This window comes from Balaenoptera ricei, chromosome 9 (assembly GCF_028023285.1).
Source record: "Balaenoptera ricei isolate mBalRic1 chromosome 9, mBalRic1.hap2, whole genome shotgun sequence".
NCBI lineage: Eukaryota > Metazoa > Chordata > Mammalia > Artiodactyla > Balaenopteridae > Balaenoptera > Balaenoptera ricei.
The window spans coordinates 42,333,954-42,357,641 of NC_082647.1; the positions used below are offsets into that span (position 1 = coordinate 42,333,954).

Below are 23,688 nucleotides of genomic sequence, written 5' to 3' on the forward strand. Positions count from 1 at the left end.
CAGGCCACTTGGAAACATGGTTAAAGAAAAAGAAACTTCTAATTTTCACCTGGGTTGCTTTTAGGTGAAATCAGATGCCAGTACCACTGGGCTTGGCTGAAACTAACCAAGGAGGAGAGCCTCCAATAATTAGTTAGAAGGCAGTGTACAGCCAACTGCATACAGGTCTTCCCAACTCTACTTACTCACTGAGAAAGTAGAAGAAGCAAAGAAGCAATTAACAGTAAAGATAAAGATCTATTTTAAAAGATGGGTATATTTATAACTCACACATACCCAGACACTCTGTGGGTGGAGGCATGTACAGACATATGCCTGTGGTCAAACAGGAATCCATGGACACGTGAGGAGCAAAAAAGATTTGCAAAAATGGGACTCAATAAATGATGTTTGAACTATAAAAGATAATTCCAAGTTCTTTGATCTCAAATTTGACATAAAATAAAGTCTGACTCACTGCTAGGGTTGCCCTGAACAAAGAAAATTAATTTTAAATTTAAACATTTATAATTTATGGTCACTACTTTTTTTTGGTTTTTTTTTTTTGTTTAAAGCCAGTGGCCGTGTTTTGGTTTTTCCACCGGGATTGCTCATATTTGTATACCTACTCATACAAGAAGGGCAATCTGAGATTTAAAAAGAAGAATTGATTTATGCTTGAAAAATATGAATCATGGAGAAAGGCAAAATGAACTAAAATTATTCAGGGTGAGACTATAAGGTGGAAGGAGATTGAACTGAGGTCTCCAAACATACAGAGAGAGAGCCTCAGAGAGGTTCTGACTGGCTGGTTTTTACTTCTAGTAGGAAAGACTTAGAAAAATGGGCCTAAACTACAAATAAGGGATGTACAGTAAGTGAAGGAAGAGTATCATGGTAATAAGAACAGTTAAATACTGGAATGAGTAACAGAGAAAACTCTGGAACTTTATTCTCTGGGGATTTTTTTTTTTTTTTCCCCCTCTGGGGATTTTTTAAAAACAGGGAATCAAAGTATCTAAGATCTAAGCTAACACAGAATGCACAGGACCTTCGTGGAAATATAAGTTAAGCTTTATTAAAAGTTCCAAAAGAAGACATAAATAAATGAAGAAACATAGATTTTCCAGGAAAAGGTGACTTATCATTTCAATGATGTCAAATTGTCTCAAACTTCATGTATAAAGTCAATGCGTTCCCGATCAAAATTCCAACAGGATATTTGAGAAACTCAAACTGACTGTAAAACTTATCTGGTTAGAGAGGTTTTTTTTCCCAGCGTGCACTATGCTCCCTGTCTCCATGCTTTGCTCCTGCCAGCCGCTCTACCTGGAATGCCCTTCTGCCTTTTATTCCCTCAGCTAACTTCAGTCACCTTCCAAGATTCAGTTCAGGCTGCTTCTCTTCTAGAAAGCCTCCCTTGGACCTCTAGCTTGGGCTAAGGGATGCATCCTCCACAGCTTGAGTTTACACCCTGATCTTGGCATCAGGGTTAGCTATTGTCTACCTGCCTACCTACTACTATCTAACCCTGAACTGTGGGCTTGTCAAAGGGCGGGGCTAGGTCATTCATCTCTGGATACCCAACACCTGGCACAGCCTGGCACAGGACATGCTTAATGAACTGGAGAACTTTCTTGTAAGGTAACACCCAGATGACAACGCCTACGTACTGAGCACCTACCACGTGCAGCTCAGGGCTAGGTGCTCTATAGACCTCTGACCTTCTCCACTGACCAGCAAGGTTGCAGTGTGACAGCCCCTATCACATGAGGCAGCCAAAGTTCAAAGTTGGTTACGCAGCTTGCCCCAGGCCACCAGGCTAATAACGGGCGGGGCCACGTTTGGAACCTTGGCAGAGTTGGCTCCAAAGCTCTTTCCAGACCCCGCCCCGCTCCGCTCCCCACGTTCTCCTTCCTGTTGTGGAGCGCCTGCCACGTGCCGGTGCGCAGGATGATGGCGCACGAGACAGACCCAACCCCGGCCCCGCCTGTGCAGCGGCGGAAGAGGGCTGAAGCCCCAACCGGCGGAGAAACCAACAGGAGCCGGCACAAGAAGTGAGCGCTCTTCACCGCCCCTCAAATCAGAGCCTGACCCAGGGGGTCGGCCCGGCAGACGCTCCCCCCGACCTTCCCAGGGCATCCATCCACACACCACATCCATCCGTCCATTCCAGACGGGGATCAGGCACCGGGGCACTGTCTCCTCCCACGAAGGCCCCAGCCGCTCCTCAGGGCCTCGGCCCCGACCCAGGGAAGGTGGTCTTCACGGCGTCACCCACCCGCCCCATGCCAGCCTCCCCGCTGACATCACCCTTGGGGCCCGCTTTCCCCGCCAGGCTCAGTGGCCGGGCGCTCGCCTCACAGCCACCTGCAGTCAAGGGCAGGCACCCACCGCCCCAGGGAAGCCAGAGCCGAGGCAGCCACTCCCCTGCTCTCAGGTTAGGGAATTTTTTAAGCAGAAAAACAAGGAAGGAGAGTTACCTGACCAGATGCCACGGTATTAACAACAGTGTGGTTACAGCACTGGAACGCATGAGTTGACACACATTAAATTTGCCATGCACATATGATAAAGGATGATAAAGTGCGCATACAAATCAGCGGGGAAGGAACAAGTTGTTTGTGGATGGGACTAGAAAAATTGAAAAAAAGAAAACTGGATCCTGACCTCATACCTACTCAAAGGTAGACTCTAGATAGAGTGAAAACTTAAATGCAAAAGATAAAACTACACAACTAAGAAGCTAAGAGGAAAATGTAAGAATTAACTTGGGGTGAGATGGATTTGTCCAACAGCATCCAAAAGGGGACTGATAGATTTAACCACAGCAAAATTAAGAATTTCTGTTGTGTGCAGGGCACCACAGACAAAGTTAACAGAGGGTGATAAAGTGGGAGAAGAGCTCTGCAATCTCTGAGACCAAAAAGGGGGCTGGCATCTAGAATGTGCATGAACATTTCAAAACAACTGAAATTTTTTAAAAAAGCAACTTTAAATTTTACAAAATGGGCAAAAGCTGAGAAAAGGTGTCCCCCAGAGGGGAAATCTAAATAGCTAGAAAAGTATGTGAAGGACATGGTGGCCTCACTGGTAGCAGGGGCCCTGAGGCAGCCTGGTTCGCCATCACCTGGGGATGGACACTGGCCTACCCTTGCACGTGGCCCATGACTAAGCAGCAGTCAGGAGCAAAGAACTAGCTGGAAACCATAAAAACACAAGGTTTTTTGTAGATGAAACCATTATGTTTTTCAAAGATATGTCTAAGGTCATATATTTAACACTGTGCACTGGGAATCTATGGGAGGGGGATGAATGGGGATGGGGATGAAGAAGACAATTTTTAAATAAAACCAAAGAGAAGTGGAGCCTAGCACTGATGGATGAGAGAGTGCCATAAACTTAAGACTCTTAACGATTCAACGCTCTACAGCTGGGTTCAAAAGAATAAGGATATAAACATTATACATATCATTTCATTTGTCTGGGGTGACTTAGGCAGAGTCCTGTGGGAGGTTCCTTCCTGGCCCAGGGTTCTGGAATTTGCAGATCTTATCATGAACTATCTCCGAATTACCTCTCATTGCAAATCCTGGCATAGGATAACGTTACATTTTGACTTTGGAAAAAAGTAAAAAAGTGCTGAAGTTCCATCCAAAACACATAATTTAAATGTGAAAATCAAAGGACACCAAGTGCTTCTCAAGGACAGTGTTACAAGTCCGGTGCAGCCAGACCGCTCCAGCCAGAATATGTAATGAAGCACACCAAATGGAATTCTCCAGGTTCCTTCCCAGATGGGGGGTTTGTTTCTGTAGGATGGGAGGCATTTTTTCCTATTACAAAACAATTATTCTAGGTTAGGCTCTGGTATAATGATCCTGTGACTAAGGGGCAAGGAAGAGGGGAATATGGAGTGAAAAGGGAGTCAGCACAAAGATATACTTTATCAGCTTGGAAACAGGTGTGAGAACAGGCCACCCAGCACTATGCAGACAGTTCTCCAAAGAAGACATACAAATGGCCAGAAGACGCCCAGTATCACTAATAGTCATTAGGGAAATGCAACTAAAACCCCTAATGAGATACCACTTCATGGCCATTAGTATGGCTATAATAAAAAAGAAACAACAACAAGCGTTGGAGAGGATGTGCAGAAAATAGAAGCCCTCATATATCACTGGTGGGAATGTAAAACGGTGCAGCCATTCTAGAAAACAGTCTGGCAGTTCCTCAAAGTGTTAAACATAGAATTACCATATGACTCAGCAACTCTACTCTTAGGTATCCACCCAAGCGATATGAAAACGTATGTCATACAAAAACTTGTACATGAAAGTTCATAGCAGCATTATTCACAATAGCCAAAAAGTAAAAATAACCCAAATGTCCATCAGCTGATGACTGGATAAAGAAAATGAGGTATATCCATATAATGGAATATTATTCAGCCATAAAAAAGAAAAATACATGCTACAACATGGATGAACCTAAGTAAAAAAAAAGCCAGACACAAAATGCCATATATTACATAATTTCATTTATAGGAAATGTCCAGGACAGGCAAATCCTCAGAGACAGAAAATAGATCAGTGGCTGCCTGGGGCTGGGAGGAGGGGAGTGACTACTAATGGGTATGGAGTATCCTTGTGGGTGATGAAAATGTTCTGGAAGAGTGGTGAGGGTTGTGCAACTTTGTGAATATACTAAAAACCACTGAATTGTACATTTTAAAGGGGTGAACTATATGGTATGGAAATTATATCTCAATTTTTAAAAAATCCTGTGTCCCCAAAGCCCTGCATTCCCGACCTCACTGGATGATAGAATTGGATGACTTCCTCAAGCGCCAGCTGGGCCCTGTTCCAGGGAGCACCTCCCTTTTTAACTTGTCTCTCACACTTTCTAGATATAAAAGACTAGGAAAGAACTGTCCCCTTCCTTAACCTCCTGGTTCCATCTCCAGGTTTATGGATTCTCTGCCTCTGAATATAAAAGTGTTTGGGCTCTGAGTAATTCTGCCCAGCTCTGAACTTCTGCTCTACACTCACCAACCATGTGACTTGGGCAAGTTTACTTAAATTATTTAAGTTTCCTTATGCGTAAGGTGGGACTACTTTGCCAACCTCACTGGGATGGTGCAAACATTAAGTTAGTTAATGAATATAAAAGGCTGAGCAAGAGCACATGGGGCAAAGTAAATAGTCAATAGATGTCAGGGGTCGTTTCTCCTTTCCACAAATGCCTGAGTGTTAGGGTGCTGAAACTAGGCTGTATGTACAGTCTGGGGGTACAGAGGGCATCACACAGGCAATGACAACAGAATGCCTGTTATGGGAGGGGAAACGCAGGCCAATAGGGGAGCCCATAGCTGTGGTGCTTAACAATGTCAGGGACAGTCGAAGTTGAGTAGATTTCACAGTGGTCCCTCTGAATCACACCTTTCCACGGCCATGCTAAAGGGCACTAAAATTCTAAAGGGCAGACAAACTCATGTGTCACCACTACTCGTAGCCAAGGGCAAGCAGAGAACTTGGCAGAGTGGAGCCGCTGCCTTGGCGGGGGTGGGTAGAAGGTTTCAGGTCACTGCTGGCATTTCAGGAGAAAACCAAGGACTGGCAAGGTGGAAGGAGAGAAGTTCAAGGGAAACAAATCCCAGTCCCTAACTGCTGGTGTATACTTGCCGTGGCCCGGCCAGAAAGCCGTTCCTCTTGTCCAGCAGACTGTCACTCCAGGAACTCTAAGGCAGCTTTCTCCAGCATTTAAACTGTTAAACAAGTACTTGAAATCATCACTGCCCCAGGAAAAACCAAGAGGAACAGGCTTCTCACAAAAAGCCGAAGAGGAAGTCCCTGGGCGATTTCTCTTACACCATCTTGTTATGGGCTGAATCATATCCCCCAAAACCAATATGTTGAAGTCCTAACCCCCAGTACTCTAGTATGTGACTGTATTTGGATGCCATTAGAGTAGCCCCAATCCAATAAGACGATGTCCTCATGAGAAGAGGAAATTTGGACACAGACAGGTACCAAGGGAGGACCATGTGAAGACACAGGGAGATGACGGCTATCTACAAGCCAAGGAGAGAGGCCTCAGAAGAAACCAACCCTGTCGACACCTTGATCTTAGACTTCCAGAACTGTGAGAAAATAAATATCTTTTGTTTAAGCCACCCAGTCTATGCTCCTTTGCTCTGACAGCCCTAGCAAACTAATACAATCTTACCTGTAAAAACAAATACTTTTCCTTCTCTGAATTGAAGGGCATTTGGTAGAAATAGTGACCATTTTCCCTCTCTGGAGAAAAAGCCTAAGGGTTGGAAGGGATTTTGTGATTCAGAAGAACTGCATACATTTAAACATATAGCCTTTGTCAATATAATCCATCAATAAAAATACCACAGTTATTTTGATGAACACAGATATGTATCTGGAATCAGGGGTTATGGGTAATCCTGCAGTCTTATCTCTCACTCATCACCCAGTTTATTTCTATATCTTGCTTTGGTAGGTCAATGACAAGAAATTCCTGATTTTCATAGATTAGATAAATAGTTGCAAATAGTAACATTCTGAACAATCATCTAGAGTCTCAGATGTTCTTCAATTTACCCAAAAGTCTAAAGGACAGAAGCACCTTTTATTTCCAAGCTGAAACTCTCACAATATCTAAGTTGAAACTCTCACAATATCTAACAACTATTTGCACTTTTACTGTAAGTGTTGGAAACATCAAAACTAATACAATTCAAGATTACAAATCTACTCCAAACAGTCCTGCCTGGCATTTAACAGAGCCCAGTGTGTGAGTACTGAGACACGAGTCTCTTACACAGTTTCACATGTATGAACATGAATTTAACATGAACAAAAATTGAACTGGAACATTAAATTCAGAACGGTTAAAAAAGACAGTACAGAGTTGCAAACTCGGAAAGATGTTTTATACACCATCGACTCCAGTCCACCTGCTTATTAAATCCCTCCCAGCTCACAGTTATTCATGAGTTTCATAAGCGGGCCATCTATGGCACTGAAGAAAATGCTGACTAGTACAGGTATTATTAGGTCAAGATTGTTTTAAAGAGCTCATTACTCCTTTACCTCTTTTATTTCTAAAAGTTGCACGAGATTTGGGGGAAGAAACTGGGTCAATGAACTCCTGACCTTATAACTAGTTATATTTTTGAGTCAATCTTCTGGAAAAAACAACAGTGCATCAGTAACAACCCACAGTTACTGCCAGGGGTCTGCAATATACATCCACAGCAAATGCTGTCTCTAGACTCCAGAAATAATGTAACTTGAGCCCAGGTACTAGTGTTCTTAAAAACACAACAGAGGTTGTCCTAACCAACCTCTGCTCAAGGGATCCACCAGACTGTCCCCACTCCCTTCGTAAAACATGCTGAGAGCTGGGCACCCGTGGCACGCTGAGCTCTCCCGGAGGATAAGCGGTGCACTTCCCCTCTCGAGTGGGGCATCACATGCTCACCCAGGGTCAGCTATGTCTGTCCCCAGACTTGTTTTTGTCAGTTGTATATATTACTGTGGTCTCCTAAATGTGACACAGACTGTCGAAACAGGAATGTGAGCAGAAAAAGTTGTTTCTAAGAAAAGGAAGATGAATGTTAGCCAAGCTTCTATGAAAGCAAATTGTTTCAAGAGACTGCTGTCAAAATAGGTGTGGGCAAGATGATTGTAAAAAGACTGGAAAGTCATAAAAATATAGTATCCCACACTCAGATTGCTTTGCAAATACCCTTGCTCCACTTTGAATAAAGAAATACTGGATACACACACACACACACACAAAATGATATTGTTAGCAGCATACTTATGCAAGATCACGACTAGGGAACTCAAACCAAGGTGGTTAAGGGAGCACCTAGTCCAGTAAAAAGGCTGGGGTGATGAATAAAATACAAATTTGTGGAAAAGCATTAGTGAACTAACAGTAGCTTTTTATCATCAAGCCTTGGAATCTAATTGCTTGGATTATAATCCAAGCTCCATCACCTAAAAGCTGTGTGACCCTGGGGAAAATTACTCAGCTTCCCTGAGCCATCTCTCCTCTATCTGTAAGAGGACTGATGATGGTATCCAGTGTAAAGCCATCAGCCACAGTAATTATCAGTGTTAACTATCATTGTTTTTGTTCTTGGTACAACTACTACTACCACCACGGTCACGGACACTGAAAATATAATCACCATATGTGGAGGGGGAGGGACACGCAGTATTTCACTGTTTAAAATGAGTCCTCAAATTAAAAACAACTGGGAACCACTTCGCAAAGAGCTAACCAGTAAAATGACACAATGACCTGCAGCTGCAGAGGCTGCTCACCAAGCAAGGAAGGACAAAGCCTCAAATCTACCGGCAGGTGAGTCCCAAGCCTAATCACTGGTACTTAGAGGCCACTAAAATTTTTACTTTTTCCCCATTTAAGAAAACAGAGACTGCAAAAATATTTAAGTCAGACTGAATTTGCTTAATGAAAATACATTCTGGGGAATTTTTTTTTTTTCATAGAGAATTGGATAAGTATTTTTAAAGACAACAATCCACCTGAGCCCTCCCACTTTAAAAGACACCATGCTTTTAGCATAAGCTGAGAAACACGAAGTAGTGACTTCACCCTCCAGCTTTTGGGTGAGCAAACCAGATTCAGATCCCTAGAACACAATAAAACCACACCCAAAACGCACACAACCTTCAATGTGACCACGTGAACAACATTCTCTTGGCATCACATTTCAGGAGTTTACAACAGCTTCTAGATAAAACAATTGAAGGCCCAGTTTAACAGCTTAATCAGGTAATGGCTGAATCAAAATAGAATTCGCAGGAAACAAGGGCTTGTTGGAAACAAACAACTGAGCAACAGAGGTAGGCAGCTGTGCTCAGTAAAGAAAACTCAGGGTTTCTTTACCCAGTAGTTTAGTACAAGGATTCAAGACTTCTTTAGGGGCTTCCCCGGTGGCGCAGTGGTTAAGAATCCGCCTGCCAATGCAGGGGACACGGGTTTGAGCCCTTGCCCGGGAAGATCCCACATGCTGCAGAGCAACTAAGCCTGTGCGCCACAACTACTGAGCCTGTGCTCTAGAGCCCGTGAACCACAACTACTGAAGCCTGCACGCCTAGAGCCCGTGTTCCGCAACAAGAGAAGCCACCGCAGTGAGAAGCCCGTGCACCGCGACGAAGGGTAGCCCCCGCTCGCTGCAACTAGAGAAAGGCCGCGCACAGCAACGAAGGCCCAATGCAGCCAAAAATAAATAAATAAAAAATAAATTTAAAATTAAAAAAAAAAAATTCTTTATAATGAACCGCTTACTCTGAGCACATCTCCCCAGGGTTTCTACCCACTGGAGTCCAGCTGTTTGGCAGCTGTCAATCAAAACATTACAATAAAAACTGCCATCCAGATCAGGCCTGTGTACAGTCATCAGGAATAGGATCGGGAAGTCTCTGAGGTTCCTAAGTATTTGTTGAGGACTCCAAACAGAGCAGGGCATTTCTGTGGCCTATCCTGGATGTTCAGATAAGACTCACTGGTGTGGAATTTCCACTAAGCTGCACATGACTACACACAGACCAGGGTGTCCATGATGAACACATCACATTCGAGTGAAATGCATGATTTTATTTGTTACTGGCAGAGATTGTTATTAAGGAACTCCAGGATGAAATCTTTTGTAAGGTAGGGTAATTTTGAAAGAAAAATAACACCTACCTCAACGCTCTTCTCTACCGTGAGGCACCGTGTGTGGGAGCCTGCCACGTTCCCAGTCTGAGCATTCCAGAGCCGAGCCCGGGCGGTGGGCCAGCTGGACCCCTGCATGTCGGGAGCTGCCTCTGACTTCCTCCTCACCAGGCGGCTGCAGTGGGAGCGGCGACTTGCACGCCGACAAGACCCTAGCCGCTCAGACCCCAGCCCCGCCCACCGGACTAACTCCTCTCCAACCACCTGACTTGGTCCTGTCCTCCAATCCTTCCTCTGTGCTGAGGTCTCCACCCACCTGCGAGAGCCAAGCTAACAGGTACCAGACCCCTGTGCTTATTAAGCTTGACCTCCTCGTTCAAAACACTCATCCCCCCCCACCCCCCACCCCCCACCCCCACCCCGGTAAGTACCTGCGAACGTGTCTCCTTGTAAGACTGTGACCTCCCTGATGCCAGGGCGGGGTCTCCCTGTGCCTCTGACCTCACCAGGTAAGTGCTCTATCAGTGTTGAATTTAACTTATGGAAATGTCTTTTGATAGAAATAGTTACCTAAAACTCCCCATATATGTCCTTGTTCTACGTGTACTTGATACTAAACAGCAGAAGTGGCCTTGTCAGATGCCCAGTGTGTGGTTAGGCCATTTAAGATGGCTGTTCTCTTGTTCTCTGTACAACCCCTGCTCGACCAGTCCCTGTTTCACTCACATGACTACCCAATCCTCTTAATTATAGGGCTTAATTAGTCCCTGGTAACTGATGAGCACACCGGACGTCAATTCCCCCCTACAAACGATAGCCTCCTTCTCCAGCAAGTACCAAAGACTGCTGCCACGTCCTGCCCACCGTCTGCCGAACAAGGTGGGGTATCGATCCAGGACCCTTTGTGTAAGATTCCCCAGTCCAATAAACAATTGATGTCTCTGTCACTGTCTCTGGGTGCTTTGTTCGTCTCGAGGCTGGACAACTATAAGGCTTGGAGGACTGCGGGGTATAGCCCAACACCCGGGCTGCACAGAGGACCACAAGGCCTCTTCCTCCCTCCACTGTGGACCAAGATCCCACACCTGTCCAGAGTGAGGCAACAGCAGATGGAGGGGTGAGGTCAGCAAGCTGCATCATGCCGACACAATGCAGAGGCAGGTGAGTCAGCCCCGGGATTTCTTAAATGCCTCTGAGCCTGTCTTCTAGGAATCTACCCAGTTAATCCCCACAATAACCAAAACACAGGCAAGTCTTTCCAGTTTTTGCCTCTAAAGATCCTCTTATCCCCACCCACTTCTCCTGCTCCCCCCGTCACCATCCTTTTCAGCCTTTATTCTGTATCAGCCTCTCTACTCAACTCCCAGCACCCACTCCAAGCGGCTCCCCCAGCAGCCAGAGCAACCTGGTAACAGCTAATTCATCCCCTCTGCTTCTAATCCTCTGTGGCCTCCTCCCGCTGTTAAAGTAAAAGCCTTGCAGGGCCCACCCACCTGGCCCTGCCTCCCCCTGCAGCCCTAGCCACCTGCCACTCCCGGGACTCCACTCTCTCCAAAACACTCTCAGGGCCTTTGCACTTGCTGGTTCCTCAGGTGAAGCACTCTTTCCCCCAAGTTTTTCCATGCCTGGCTCCTCAGCTGACTCTAGCTTTCAGCTGAGGCTTCCTTGACCCCCATCTACTCAGCAAGCCTCCATCACCCTCAGCCTTCGCCACTCCCCGTAATTATTTATCTGTGTACTGACTTGTCCATCTTCTTACCTAAAATGGAAGCTCCATAAGAGCACCAGCTTTGTCTTGTCCTACACTTTATTACCAGAGCCTGACACAGAGCTTGGTACTTAGTGAGAGCTCAAAAAATTTCTGTTGAATGAATGAATAAGTAATAAAGGAATGAATATCTCCTGGAAGAATCAATACTTTCCACATCCCCGCCCTACCCTCACCAAATCAGGTCCCAAACGGGCTCAGCTTTCTGGAAAGACAAAAGTAACAGCTTTCCCTTGGGTGAAATAAAGCCTGCATCCGCCCACCCCAGGCCTTCCCTTCATTCACACTCTCTTCCCTTATTAATCCTCAGCAGTCTTATTCCTGACCACCTTTCTCTCTGGAAACCACCCAGATCTCCTTGGCTCAGAAAACCGGAACTCCGCCTTGGAGTGGAGCCAAGGTCGCACGCAAACTCACACTTGAGGGTCCAGGTGGAGGGGCCCTGGCGCCCTCTGGAGTGCTCTACCTCTGGCCAAAGGCCCTGTCCTTCCGAGGAACAAAAACAGGAAGGGAGCAGAGGCCTCCAGCGGCTTGACACAGTCCCGAGAGTCTAGGGAAAGCCCTGGTGCCTGGCCAGCCTCAGACCCAAGACAGGGAGGAAAGAGCAGGTGGGCCGGGGGTCAGTCAAGGGACGTGGAATTGGGGAAGAGACACCTCCACTCCCTGCTCTGAAATCAAACAAACGTCTGGCTTCAAAACCTGATTCCAACATCTCCATTTCTGAAGGCCACATGGCTGCCATTTAATCCCTCTGAGCCTCCATTTCCACAGCTGTCAAAATAGATTTCACAATTTCTACTTTAAGGGGATTGCTGGGCACTTTGCCCCCAGATGTTATGTCTGGCTGCATCCATCTACCTTTCAGTCCCGCAGGATGAGCCCATTATTCTTTTTTTTTTAAGTAAATTTATTTATTTTATTTATTTTATTGTTTTGGCTGTGTTGGGTCTTTGTTGCTGCACCGTCTTTTCTCTAGTTGCGGCGAGCCGGGGCTACTCTTCATTGCGGTGTGCGGGCTTCTCATTGCGGTGGCTTCTCTTGTTGCAGAGCATGGGTTCTAGGCGCATGGGCTTCAGTAGTTGCAGCACGTGGGCTCAGTAGCTGTGGTGCGCAGGTTCTAGAGCGCAGGCTCAGTAGTTGTGGTGCGCAGGCTTAGTTGTTCCACGGCATGTGGGATCTTCCCGGACCAGGGCTCGAACCCATGTCCCCTGCGTTGGCAGGCGGATTCTTAACCACTGCACCACCAAGGAAGACCCAAGCCCATTATTCTTTTTTTTTTTTTTTTTTTTAGAAATTCACGTTCTTTTATTTATTTATTTATGACTGTGTTGGGTCTTCGTCTCTGTGCGAGGGCTTTCTCTAGTTGTGGCAAGTGGGGGCCACTCTTCATCGCGGTGCACGGGCCTCTCACTATCGCGGCCTCTCTTGTTGCGGAGCACAGGCTCCAGACGCGCAGGCTCAGCAATTGTGGCTCACGGGCCCAGTTGCTCCGTGGCATGTGGGATCTTCCCAGACCAGGGCTCGAACCCGTGTCCCCTGCATTGGCAGGCAGACTCTCAACCACTGCACCACCAGGGAAGCCCAAGCCCATTATTCTTAAAGGAAAAATTCAACCAGGTATCAGTCCTACTCAGTGACTTTTGATAAAATGTATGGATTTTTCAGACTGTTTTGAGGCTGAGCCATAAAAGCTGATTCACATTGCTTAACTTGGTTTAAAAACAGGGCCAGTCTGACTCCGGAATTCAGCATATGCACGTACACCGCAGCCATTCAATAGGTGTTTTTCATTGAATGAATCAAACGACAAGATGGGCTGTGTCTACATTGAGCCTACTAATCAAGTCTGATCAACTAAAATCTCTTTTTTCACAATGAGTGCGTGCTGCCAGGCACTAATTCACCTTGTGCTTTGATATCGCAAACAAACACGAGGCAAGAAAACAGACTCAGACCGTAAAAAGGCTCAAGACTTTATGTTCCCTTCTGATGGAGGCCATGGGGAAAATGTACAAGTGGGATGCTAAACCTCCTTATTTCTTTTGGAGATTATCTGTCAGCTTGCACAGGACTTACGCTTTCAGAAACCAAAGGGACTTTCCAAAACAGAACAACTCCTCAGCAAAAAACAGAAAATAAAAATTAAACAACCTTCTCAACATCACTAATCATTAGGGAGATGCAAATCAAAACCACAATGAGATACTACCTCACACCTGTCAGAATGGCTATCATCAAAAAGACCACAAATAACAAATGCTGGAGAGGATGTGGAGAAAAAGGAACCCTCGTGCACTGTTGGTGGGAATGTAAATTGGTGCAGCCACTATGGAGAACAGTATGGACGTTCCTCAAAAAAATGAAAAATAGAACTACCAATATCATCCAGCAATTCCACTCCTGGGCATAGATCTGAAGAAAACAAAAACACTAATTTGGAAAGATATATGCACCCCTATGTTCACTGCAGCATTATGTACAATAACCATGATATGGAAGCAACCTAAGTTCCCATTAATAGATGAATAAAGATATTGTTTATACACACACACACACACACACACAGAATGGATTACTCAGCCATAAAAAAGAATGAAATTTTGCCATCTGCAACAACATGGATGGACTTGGAGGATATTATGCTAAGTGAAATAAGTCAGACAGAGAAAGACAAATACTGTATGATATCACTTATATGTGGAATCTAGGAAACAAATTAACAAACATAACTAAACAGAAACAGAGTCATAGATACAGAGAACAAACAGATGCTTGCCAGAAGGGGCCAGGGGGAGAGAAATAAGTGAGGGAGATTAACAGGTACAAACTTCAAATTACAAAATAAATGAGTCACGGGTATGAAATGTACAGTGTGGGGAATATGTCAATAATTATGTAGCATCTTTGAATAGTGACAGATCATAACTAGACTTATCATGGTAATCATTTTGAAATATACAGAAATATCGAATAGCTATGTTGTATATCGGGAACCAACCTAGTGTTGTAGGTCAATTATACTTCACAAACAAACAAACTCTTAGAAAAAGAGATCAGATTTGTGGTTACCAGAGGCGGGGTGTAGAGGGAGGAGAAATTGGAGGAAGGTGGTCAAGAAGTACAAACTTGCAGTTAAAAGATGAGTAAGTACTACGGACCTAACGTATAAAATGATTAATATAATGAACACTGCTGTGTGTTACATATGAAAGTTGTTCGGAGAGTAAAGCCTAAGAGTTCTCATCACAAGGAAAAACACATGTTTTTTTCTATTTCTTTGAGTTTGTATCTATATGAGATGATGGAGGTTCACTACATTTATTGTGGTCATCACTGCATGACGTCTGTAAGTCAGATCATTAGGCTGTACACCTTATGCAGTCCTGTATGTCAATTATATCTCAGTAAAACTGGAAGAGAAAAAAAGAAACAATCTTCATTCCATAGGCGGGCTGCCACCAAATTTTGCAAGGGTATTTAGCAGAAGCAGTCCTCTTTTAGTCCTGCTCCATAAATACTGAAAACAAGGAAAAACACTGCCTAAGACTGAGATTTGGCAAAGGAATCTGATGAAACCCGTCGGTTCTGTGCCACAGCGTGACGTCCCTGAAGGCTCCTGGTGATCGTGTGATTATTGAGCTTTCTGCTGTCCTATCTCAGGCTTCACGTGCAAAACATGATTTCTTGTAACTCATACACACCTGTCCACCAATGCAGCAGCATCTCAGGGCCAGAGCAGACTATCCCGTTAGAGTCCCACCCAGGCATGCTTTAGTCCCCCACCTACTAAAGCAAACCCACAGAGAGGAAAACAAGAGCCAGCTACTCTCTTTGCAAAAGAAGTGCCCAAGCGTTTGTGTTTCTGTGGGCTTTTTTCCCCATTAGCTACATTTAACATATGGAAAAACTGAGACTTGGAGAGGTTAAGGAATTTTATCAGTTTAACACATTAAGAGGTGGAGCCAAGGGTTTTCGTTTTGGGTTTGTTTTTTTTTTTTTTTTTCCTTTACAATGGTTTTAATGTAAGAAAATGGGACTAGTACACAATTTGGCAAGTGCCCTTGGTTAGGCAGAGTGTGGGATGCCTGAACAAGAGGCAGGATAAAGGTGAGGTGCTTATAAAACAGCACGCCTGTGAAGGGCATGGGTCTAAAGTCAGAAGGTTCTGGGTCCTAGTCCCAGCTGAGTCACTAATGAGTTGTGGGATGGAGGTAAGTCATTTAACTTCTCTGGTTTTAGTTTCCTCACCCAGAGATGGAGACTCATTAGTAAAAGCATGCATTACCTACTTCCTAGAGTTACTGAAGAAATCAAATGAATGTGAAAGCTGTTGGAAAATATGAAGGCACACCCAGAAGTCAGGTAACTCCTGTACTACATATATATTAATGTATGAAAATTAAGAGCCACCCAAAACATTACATGCATCCATTCTTGCTGAAACTAAATGTATTTCCTCTTACTAATAAAAGGATCAGCTGGAATGTGAGAGATTTTTGTGAATCAGGATGAACACAGCTCTTGGAGAATGTGCACTGCTGTTTTGAAGACACGTGATCACAGCCAGGCATCTTTTGGTGCCCTAGGACAGTCACACAGGCAAATGGACCCACTCCAGTTCTGAAGGGGGTCAAGCCCTAAGCCAATTACTTCAGGTTTACCAAACACTAACAAGGTGCCTGGAGCACCCAGAATACTGAACACATCGTGAACAGGCAAAAGGAACCACCAACCCACAGGACAATAGATGTGGCCAAGTGTGAGAAATGTGATGGGGACATAAGTCACATTTAAAGTCACTCCCAGATGCTCCCTTCTATACCCTTCTGGGTTTGGGTAAGTTCTTCCTGCACTCTCACCTGAGGACAGCAGTCAAATACCTTCAACAAATCATCACCCCTCGAGAAAATCCAAACATGAGACACCAGGACAAATCCCTCGCTGGACAAGCTAGCGCTCTTCCTCGGTGTGCCCCTGGCTGCCCCAGGTCTGCCCTGCAGATCGGAGCCCACTCTGAGGTCGGCTGTTTCTTGCTCACTCTTCCATTTTCTACCCTTTACATTCATCTGTTCTAAAATCTGAATAAATCCTTCAAACTCTGGCCAGAAAGAACATCATATGGTTGAATAACAGGATGATCAGAACAACCAAAGAAAATAGTACCTAGAAAGCTCTGCCTGGACTCACAGACCTTGTCAGAAAAGCCAGTGCAGGGGAAGGCGCTTTACAGGGCAACCCACAGGGATAGCTGACTGCCGATACACAGTACAACAGGGCTCAAACCTTAGTGCATATCAGAACCACCCAAAGGGTGCGTGAAAACACAGAAACCCAGAATTTCTGAGTCAGTTGCTGATGCTGGTCCAGAGACCACACTTGAAAACTCTGTCATAGTTAGTGGGCAAGGGCTACCCAGTCTATCATTCTTATTGGGGCAACTTCAGATCCTGATTCATCCTCCTCCACCCCCCAAACTAAGCCTTAAGAAAACTCATGATAGGAATTAAATAGCTAGCCCTCCTCCTCCTCCTCCTCCCTTCTCCTTGCCCATACATACACCCATGCAGCCATGGATGGAGAGAACAATTGCCAAGCCAGTCCCGAAAAGTACCTCCTAGGCTGAGTCCCGTTTTCACCTGTGAACTAGATGATTTTGCAAAAGGAGTGAGTTATGCTGCAAAACAGAGGACATGGCGGTGCAGGAAGAGCACTCAGGGGTCCCCCAGGTCCCGTTCCCTGAGCTGGTGCAAGGTCCCTCAATCCTCAGTGACGGAGCATGCCAGTGGGACGGTGCCAGGGAAACGTTGTGACCTGGTTTTCTCCTCACTCATTTATCCTGATGCTCTGCCACAATGCACTGTGATTTCCCGCCGAGAAGTCACTTCATGTCACTAACTGCCACCTCACCAGCCTCACCAACAGCTCAGTGCAAAAGAAAGCAGCGAGTGGCCCTAAACATACTGTGTCTTGGGGGGTGGCATGGCCAATTCCCTCCAGACCGGGATCAGAGGGTTTCTGCCCTGGAAGGGACCATTAGAAACATTTCTTTCCTTCCCAAAGTTGATTATGTTATATAATACACTATTGCACTAACAGCGCGAGTTACTGCTACAATAATATTGTTTTGTGTTAGGGAGGGTTAATGGAAGTTCCTACAGAAAGCAGTGTTGTGAATAATGTAAACACTCAGTGATAAGAGCCCATCCTACAACTCTCATCCTCTATGGTTCAAATGGGAAAATCTGGCCAATATTCACCACACTTCAGCTTGGACTTTTCTGACTCTGGGACAGGAGAGGTTACATACATTTGGGGCTGCAACTGTGGGCCTAAAAACCAACTTCAAGCTAAATAAGGGAAAAGAATGAAGAGTGATTCATTCACAGCATTTTGGTAAATATACATAGCACATGTGTTTGCAAATACCTGGCCTTTAAGATGATTTTCTGCACACAAATAGGCATATTTGGTGGAACGAATGTGACTTTGCCTCCCAAGAAAAAAAGAAATCCAAGTAGCTCTTTCATAGATGCAAAACTGCAGTAGTTCCCAGGCTCTGAGTGCCTGATCTGGTGTGAACCCCATGAAGTCTTGTAAGCCAAACTATATTCTCCAAAGCAGTAACACCAATACAATCTTCACTTACCCCAAAGTTAGGAACTGATCTCAGATATACCATGTTCAAGATACAGACCTCAAGCCCAGATAGCTGTATTCAGAAAATTCTGGAGCAGAAGAAGAGCTCAGCCACTCAGAATACTGCACAGTACTGGCTGGGGCCTCAAGAACACTGATTTAAAAATCTTGCCCTCTCCCTACCCCCCAAAAATCCACTCATTTGCATGCACGAATGAGGCCACGCAACAGCTGCCTTCACACCCAGCACCGCTGGTGGGTCTTGTCCTCACCTGTTTTCCAGAAGCGTCATGCACACCACCTCTCGCACCCCAGGGTTGTTGGCCTTCTCCACTGAACAGCCCTGCAAGTTCCAGGTGGCCAGCCTCAGCACGGGCCGCCCGTCCCTTGTGCCTCCGAAGGCCTCCACCGAAGGCCGAGTGGAGATGATCTGTGTAGGCCCCCCCGGGGGCAGGTCCAGGTCCTCACTCTGCAAGCTCAGCGAGGTGGGGCTGGGGTGAGGCTTGGCGGTGAAGGTCAGGCCCCCGTTGGTGTGGGTGGACGGGGGCCTGGACCTCTCGGCAAACACCTGGTGCCGTATCCTGTCCAGGAAGGCGGCATTGACCCCGCCCATCCTCACCAGGTCCTCGACGCTCCGGAAGGGCCCGTGCTCGCGGCGGTAGTCCACGATGCTGACGGCCATCTTCTCCGTGAGGCCGCGCACGCTCATGAGCTGAGCCGGGGTGGCCGTGTTGATGTTGACGCGCGGGGTGAGGGGCACGGCGGTGGCCAGGTGGTGAGGCTGCTGCTCCGCCAGCAGGTCCCGCCTCAGGGAGCTGGGAGAGTGCTGCGCCGAGCTGCCCTTGCTGCTCACGCAGATCTCAAACTTGACCTGCTCCAGCTTGGTGGCACCCACGCCGCTGACCAGGGCCAGGTCCTCCACCTTCTTGAAGCCACCGATGTACTCGCGGTACTCCACGATGCTGCGTGCCACCGCACGTGTCACCCCAGGCAGGGTCATCAGCTCCTCCTCCGTGGCCGTGTTGATGTTGAGCCGCTCCTGATTCACCAGGATGTTGCTGAAGTTGCAGGCCGCGCTGAACTTGCGGCTGTGGGACAAGTCCGAGGGGTCCCGGGGGATGGAGCGGTGGCAGCCCAGGGTGCTCCCCATGGCCGGCCAGGATCAAGGGGCCAGGAAGGCCTCACCACCACAGAAGAACTCTCTGGCTAGGGAGGAAGCGCAGCTCACAGGCACAGAAGGGAAGGTGCAGGATTCAGGGCATGAAATGGTTACCACAGACAAACACTAAATAGCCATGCCCAGCGTGTCCAAACCACCTTTCACTTGGCCACCTGGAAAACAAATTAATAAACATACAAATCGATCGAATCAGTTAATCAGTTTGCATTAGCACTCCCTACCTAGAGCTGGAGTTCTTAGCCAGGAGTCCAGGGCTGATGCCTGTCTGTGAACCTCTGAAAACACACATACAAGAGGGCTGGTCCATGAGGATTTCTGGTGAGGTCCAATTTTTATCACACTGGGGTCCAAAAACGCTATAAGTCGCTTCTCTTGGAAAGGGACCTATCCCCATCAGCCTACACCTCTCGTCCCTGCCTCTCTCAACTCTCCCAGAACTGGGGCCATCTCCCCCTGCTTCGGTAGCCCCCATCTGGCACTCAGCGCCACCAGCAACTTTGGAATTCCGTCCTCACTAGTGCGGGCACGGAGAAGGGGTTTATCGCCCCCTACCAGACCCGCCGCCGTTCCGGCGCCCCACCTCTCAGCCGCTCCTCCAGGGCTTCCTCCTTCCACCTGCGGCTCCGAGGCCTGAGCCCAGGCCAGGACAGCGCTGGCCCGCTGCCTTCTGAGCCAGGGCCCGCGCGGGTGCGGGTCAGGGGCGGGCCGCGGGATCCCTCCCACGCCGCCTCGGGCCGCGCGTCCCAGCTCTTTCTGCTGGAGAAACTCTCAAGAGTCTCTCTCCCAGAACCGGCAGGAGCTGCAGGGCTTTACGGAGGCGGCAGCGGCGGTGAAATCCGGCCGCCGCAGCTGCACCAAGTCTTGCGGCTGTACCAGGTCTTGCGGCTGCACCAGGACTTGCTGCGTTGCCGCAGCTGCGTTGATCCAGACAAAAAGTCCTGCCCCCGACTCGAACGCGGGATCCGCAAGAACCGCGTCCACACCCCAGCACCAGAGACACTGCTCCCGTTCGCCGTCCGTGTCAAAACCGAAGTCCCGGCCGCAACGCCCGCGCCTCCGCTGGCACCACGGCCACGCCTCCTCCAGAGCGCCAACTCCTCCCCCGGACTCCGGGGCACGTGGGGGCGGGGCCCGAGCGCTAGGCCCGGACCTGGGAGCTCCAAACCCGAGAGCGCGCGGGCGGGGCCGGGACGCGAGGTGGAGGAATGCGGGGCCCAGGAGTGTGAGAGGCGGGGCTCTGCTGGGAGAGGGCTGGCCTGAGCGCGTGGGGGTGGTGATGGCACGGGGAGTGCGGAGGCAGGGCCCTGCCGGGAGGAGGCGACCCCGGGGGCGCAGAGGCGGGATTTAGAGACTGAAGAGGCGGCGCCGACGCCAGAGGAGCCGCGGCGGGTCAACGCGAGGCTGTGTTCGGGTCTTCTGCTCCTGAGCCCGGGTTGCTACCGGGGACCGAGAGCTGGTTGTGCGGGATGGAGGCTTTTTAGCCTCTCCCGGGGCGAGACCTGCCCGACTGCTTTTCGGTGGGCTGCACCCAGGGGCGCGGCAGAAGCTACCGGGCCGCCAGCCCGAGTTTAGTCCGTCTTTGGGGCGTGGGGACAGGGCGAGGGCACTCCCAGTGGGGGAGGCACCCCTGCGGGTCAGGGGCCTCGCCTCAGTTCTATCTGAGAACGTTCGAGAGAGGACTGAATGGGATCTTTTTAACTTCTGCCCCCCACTTTCGGCGTCCTCGTTTCTTCCTGTGGAGTATTACCTTTGCCCTGCTTGCTGAGAGAGGTCCTCAAACAGCCCTAGCAACTCTGTGCTACTAGGAGAGGGCGCGCACCACGGATTAGAGGTGTGTTCACATAGGTCACATAGCGTTGTTCGTTTGCACGTTTAGTGCACTGAGTAAATATGGATATTTTCTATAAGTATGAAATCTAGTTATTAAGGAGGAAGAACGTGTTAGTTGGAAATGGAGGCTGCTTCCCAAAATTCAGAAGAGTTTTTGGATCATACCACTAAATGGTAATTTAGTTAAAGATTAAAGAGCCTGCTGCATTACAGTGGATACACGGAGCTAGAGTACTCGATTAAACAAACGGTGTGGTGATACCGTTGAATACTTTGATCCTGGGTATTCAGTGACCTCTGAAGTTTCATCCCCAACCAGTGTGACCGGTGCTTCAGCTTTAAATTTCCCAGGCTAGGTCAACAAAAACCAATTCTCAGGGAACGCAGAGGAACTTCAGATGTGAAATGAGAGCCAGCCAAGGCTTGGCAAAATGCTATCGCCTTTCTGACTGTGTATACTGGTCGGGACTCTTAATGGCAAGTGATAGAAATCCAAGTCAAACTAGCTTAGACATAAAAGCTAAAGGATTTCCGGGTTCTTGTGTAGAAAAGTTAAGGAATAGATCTTACCTATGCCACACGTGACTGCATCCAGCTCAAATGATGTCATCAGGACCTGGTCTGACCCCCTCTACCTCCTCTCCTTTCTCCCCAACCCTAGCACTAGGCTACATTATGCCACTCCTTTCCTCCAGTAATCCTGTTGTGATAAGGGGGAAAAAAATTGTTTAACAGAAAAATAAGTTACATTGTATGAGAATTACATCTCAATAAAGCTGTTAAAAATTTTAAAAAAAAATCTTTAGAGGGGGAAGAAATCTTTGTTGATCAGAATGCCTTAATGGGCCTTTGTGGCTATGGACGGACAGCCTGGGGGCATTGCTAGTTGGGCTGGAACATATTTTATTATTTAATCCAGAACACTTTGGAGGATAAGATGGGAACTATTAACTTCACTGGCACAACAGGCATAATCTGGTTTTGTTTCCTAGAAACATAAGCATATGTTCCCCATTTTAGAAATGAAGCCAAAAGCTAAACTGCTGTGCATTAAAACAAACAAAAACCACAACAGGATGGCTAAATTTAAAATGACTGACCATACCAAATGCTGGTGAGGATGTGGAGAAACTGACACTCTCATACATTGCTGGTGGGAGTGTGAGAAGATACAACGATTTTGGAAATCAGTTTGGCAGTTTCTTAAAAAGCTCAACATACATCTAGCACACAAGCCAACGATTCCATTCCTGGGTATTTACCAAAGAGAAATGAAAGCATAAAACCCAAAGTCTTGTACACGAATTTTAATAGGAAATTTGGTATATAGCCAAAACCCAGAAACAACCCAAATCCACCAGTAGAGAATGGATAAATAAGTTGGGGTATATCCATACAATGGAATACTACTCAGCAATAAAGACAAACTGTTAATACCCACAATATTGAAGAATCTCAAAACCATACTGAATGAAAGAAGCCAAGCAAAAAAAGAGAACATATTGTATGATTCCAGGGAAAATACAAGCTAACCTATAGAGAGAGAAAGCAGATCAGCACTTGCTTGGGGATATGATGGAGGAATGGATTAAAAAAGGACACAAGGAAACTTTGGGGGGGTGATAGAAATGTTTGAGGGGTCATGGTTTCACGGGAGTATGTATGTCAAAACTGATAGAATTGTACTCTTTTAAGATGTGCAGTTTAGTATACTTCAGTTAGACCTCAATAAAGACTGGGGGGAAATCTTCAAAAAAAAAAAAAGGAGTGCTCTTTGAACACAAGGAAAAAAAAAAAAAAGATGGTAATCTTAGGGAGGATGGATATGTGACCTGGGGTGGAGAGGAGGAAGCTGAAGGGGAACAAAGGGGTCCAAGGAGGTGAGTCTGGAGCTAACAGAAGAGACCAGTGAACACTCCCCAGTTAGGATTGGGGACCCAGAAGGCAGGTGTCATGAGAGAGAATACATTGTCATTGTTTTAAGCTTATAAATACTGAAGTGGTTGTCTCACAGCAATATGTATCATATAGATGTGATCCTCAGGCCTTGTTTTCCCAGCAAGAAAAGCCAATGCCACAGCTCCAAATGTTGTCCCCTTTACAATTCATTGACCTTTGTCTCATTCTTAGGATGGTTTCACCAGACTTTGGTTTCCCCCAAGAAAAGTGGTTTTTATTTTTTTTTTCAGTTGCTTCATGAGAGAATTTTGGCAAGGGCCTTCCTCTGGCCAAGTGATCGATGAGTGTCTTGTGACAGCTGTAGCAATAAAGCAGGGTAGTTTTTTTAAATGATTGTATTTAAACACAATAAATTAACACACGTTTTTTGATTGCGTTTATTTCTACTGAGCCATTTCCCCTCCCCAACAAACACGGAAGACAAGATGGAGAAGAGCAGGGACGAGGAGAAATGCAGGGGGGCAGGGGAGTAACAGTCTAGCCTCAGAAGTTCACCCAGGTGCACGGGAGGGGCCGGCCTGCGGCTCCAGGCAGGGTCCTCTCCTCTTGTTTCCCTAGTGGCCCCATGGCAGTCCTTTGAGCTGCCAGTTAACTTGGAGACTGTGCTTTCAAAGGCCATGGAGGTGCC

General features: G+C 46.9%; 1 protein-coding gene across 1 annotated transcript in view; it reads right to left on the reverse strand.

Moving 5' to 3' along the window:
* EEPD1 (endonuclease/exonuclease/phosphatase family domain containing 1) overlaps positions 1-20,339 on the reverse strand; it is a 115,907-nt gene extending 95,568 nt beyond the window's left edge. The window contains exons 1-2 of the mRNA XM_059933614.1: positions 19,852-20,339; positions 18,364-19,423 (exon numbers count right to left, since the gene is read on the reverse strand). Of these exons, the coding sequence (XP_059789597.1) occupies positions 18,364-19,241 (878 nt within the window). The 5' untranslated portion in view covers positions 19,242-19,423; positions 19,852-20,339. The remainder of the gene's footprint in view (positions 1-18,363; positions 19,424-19,851) is intronic.
* Positions 20,340-23,688: the final 3,349 nt, after the last annotated feature.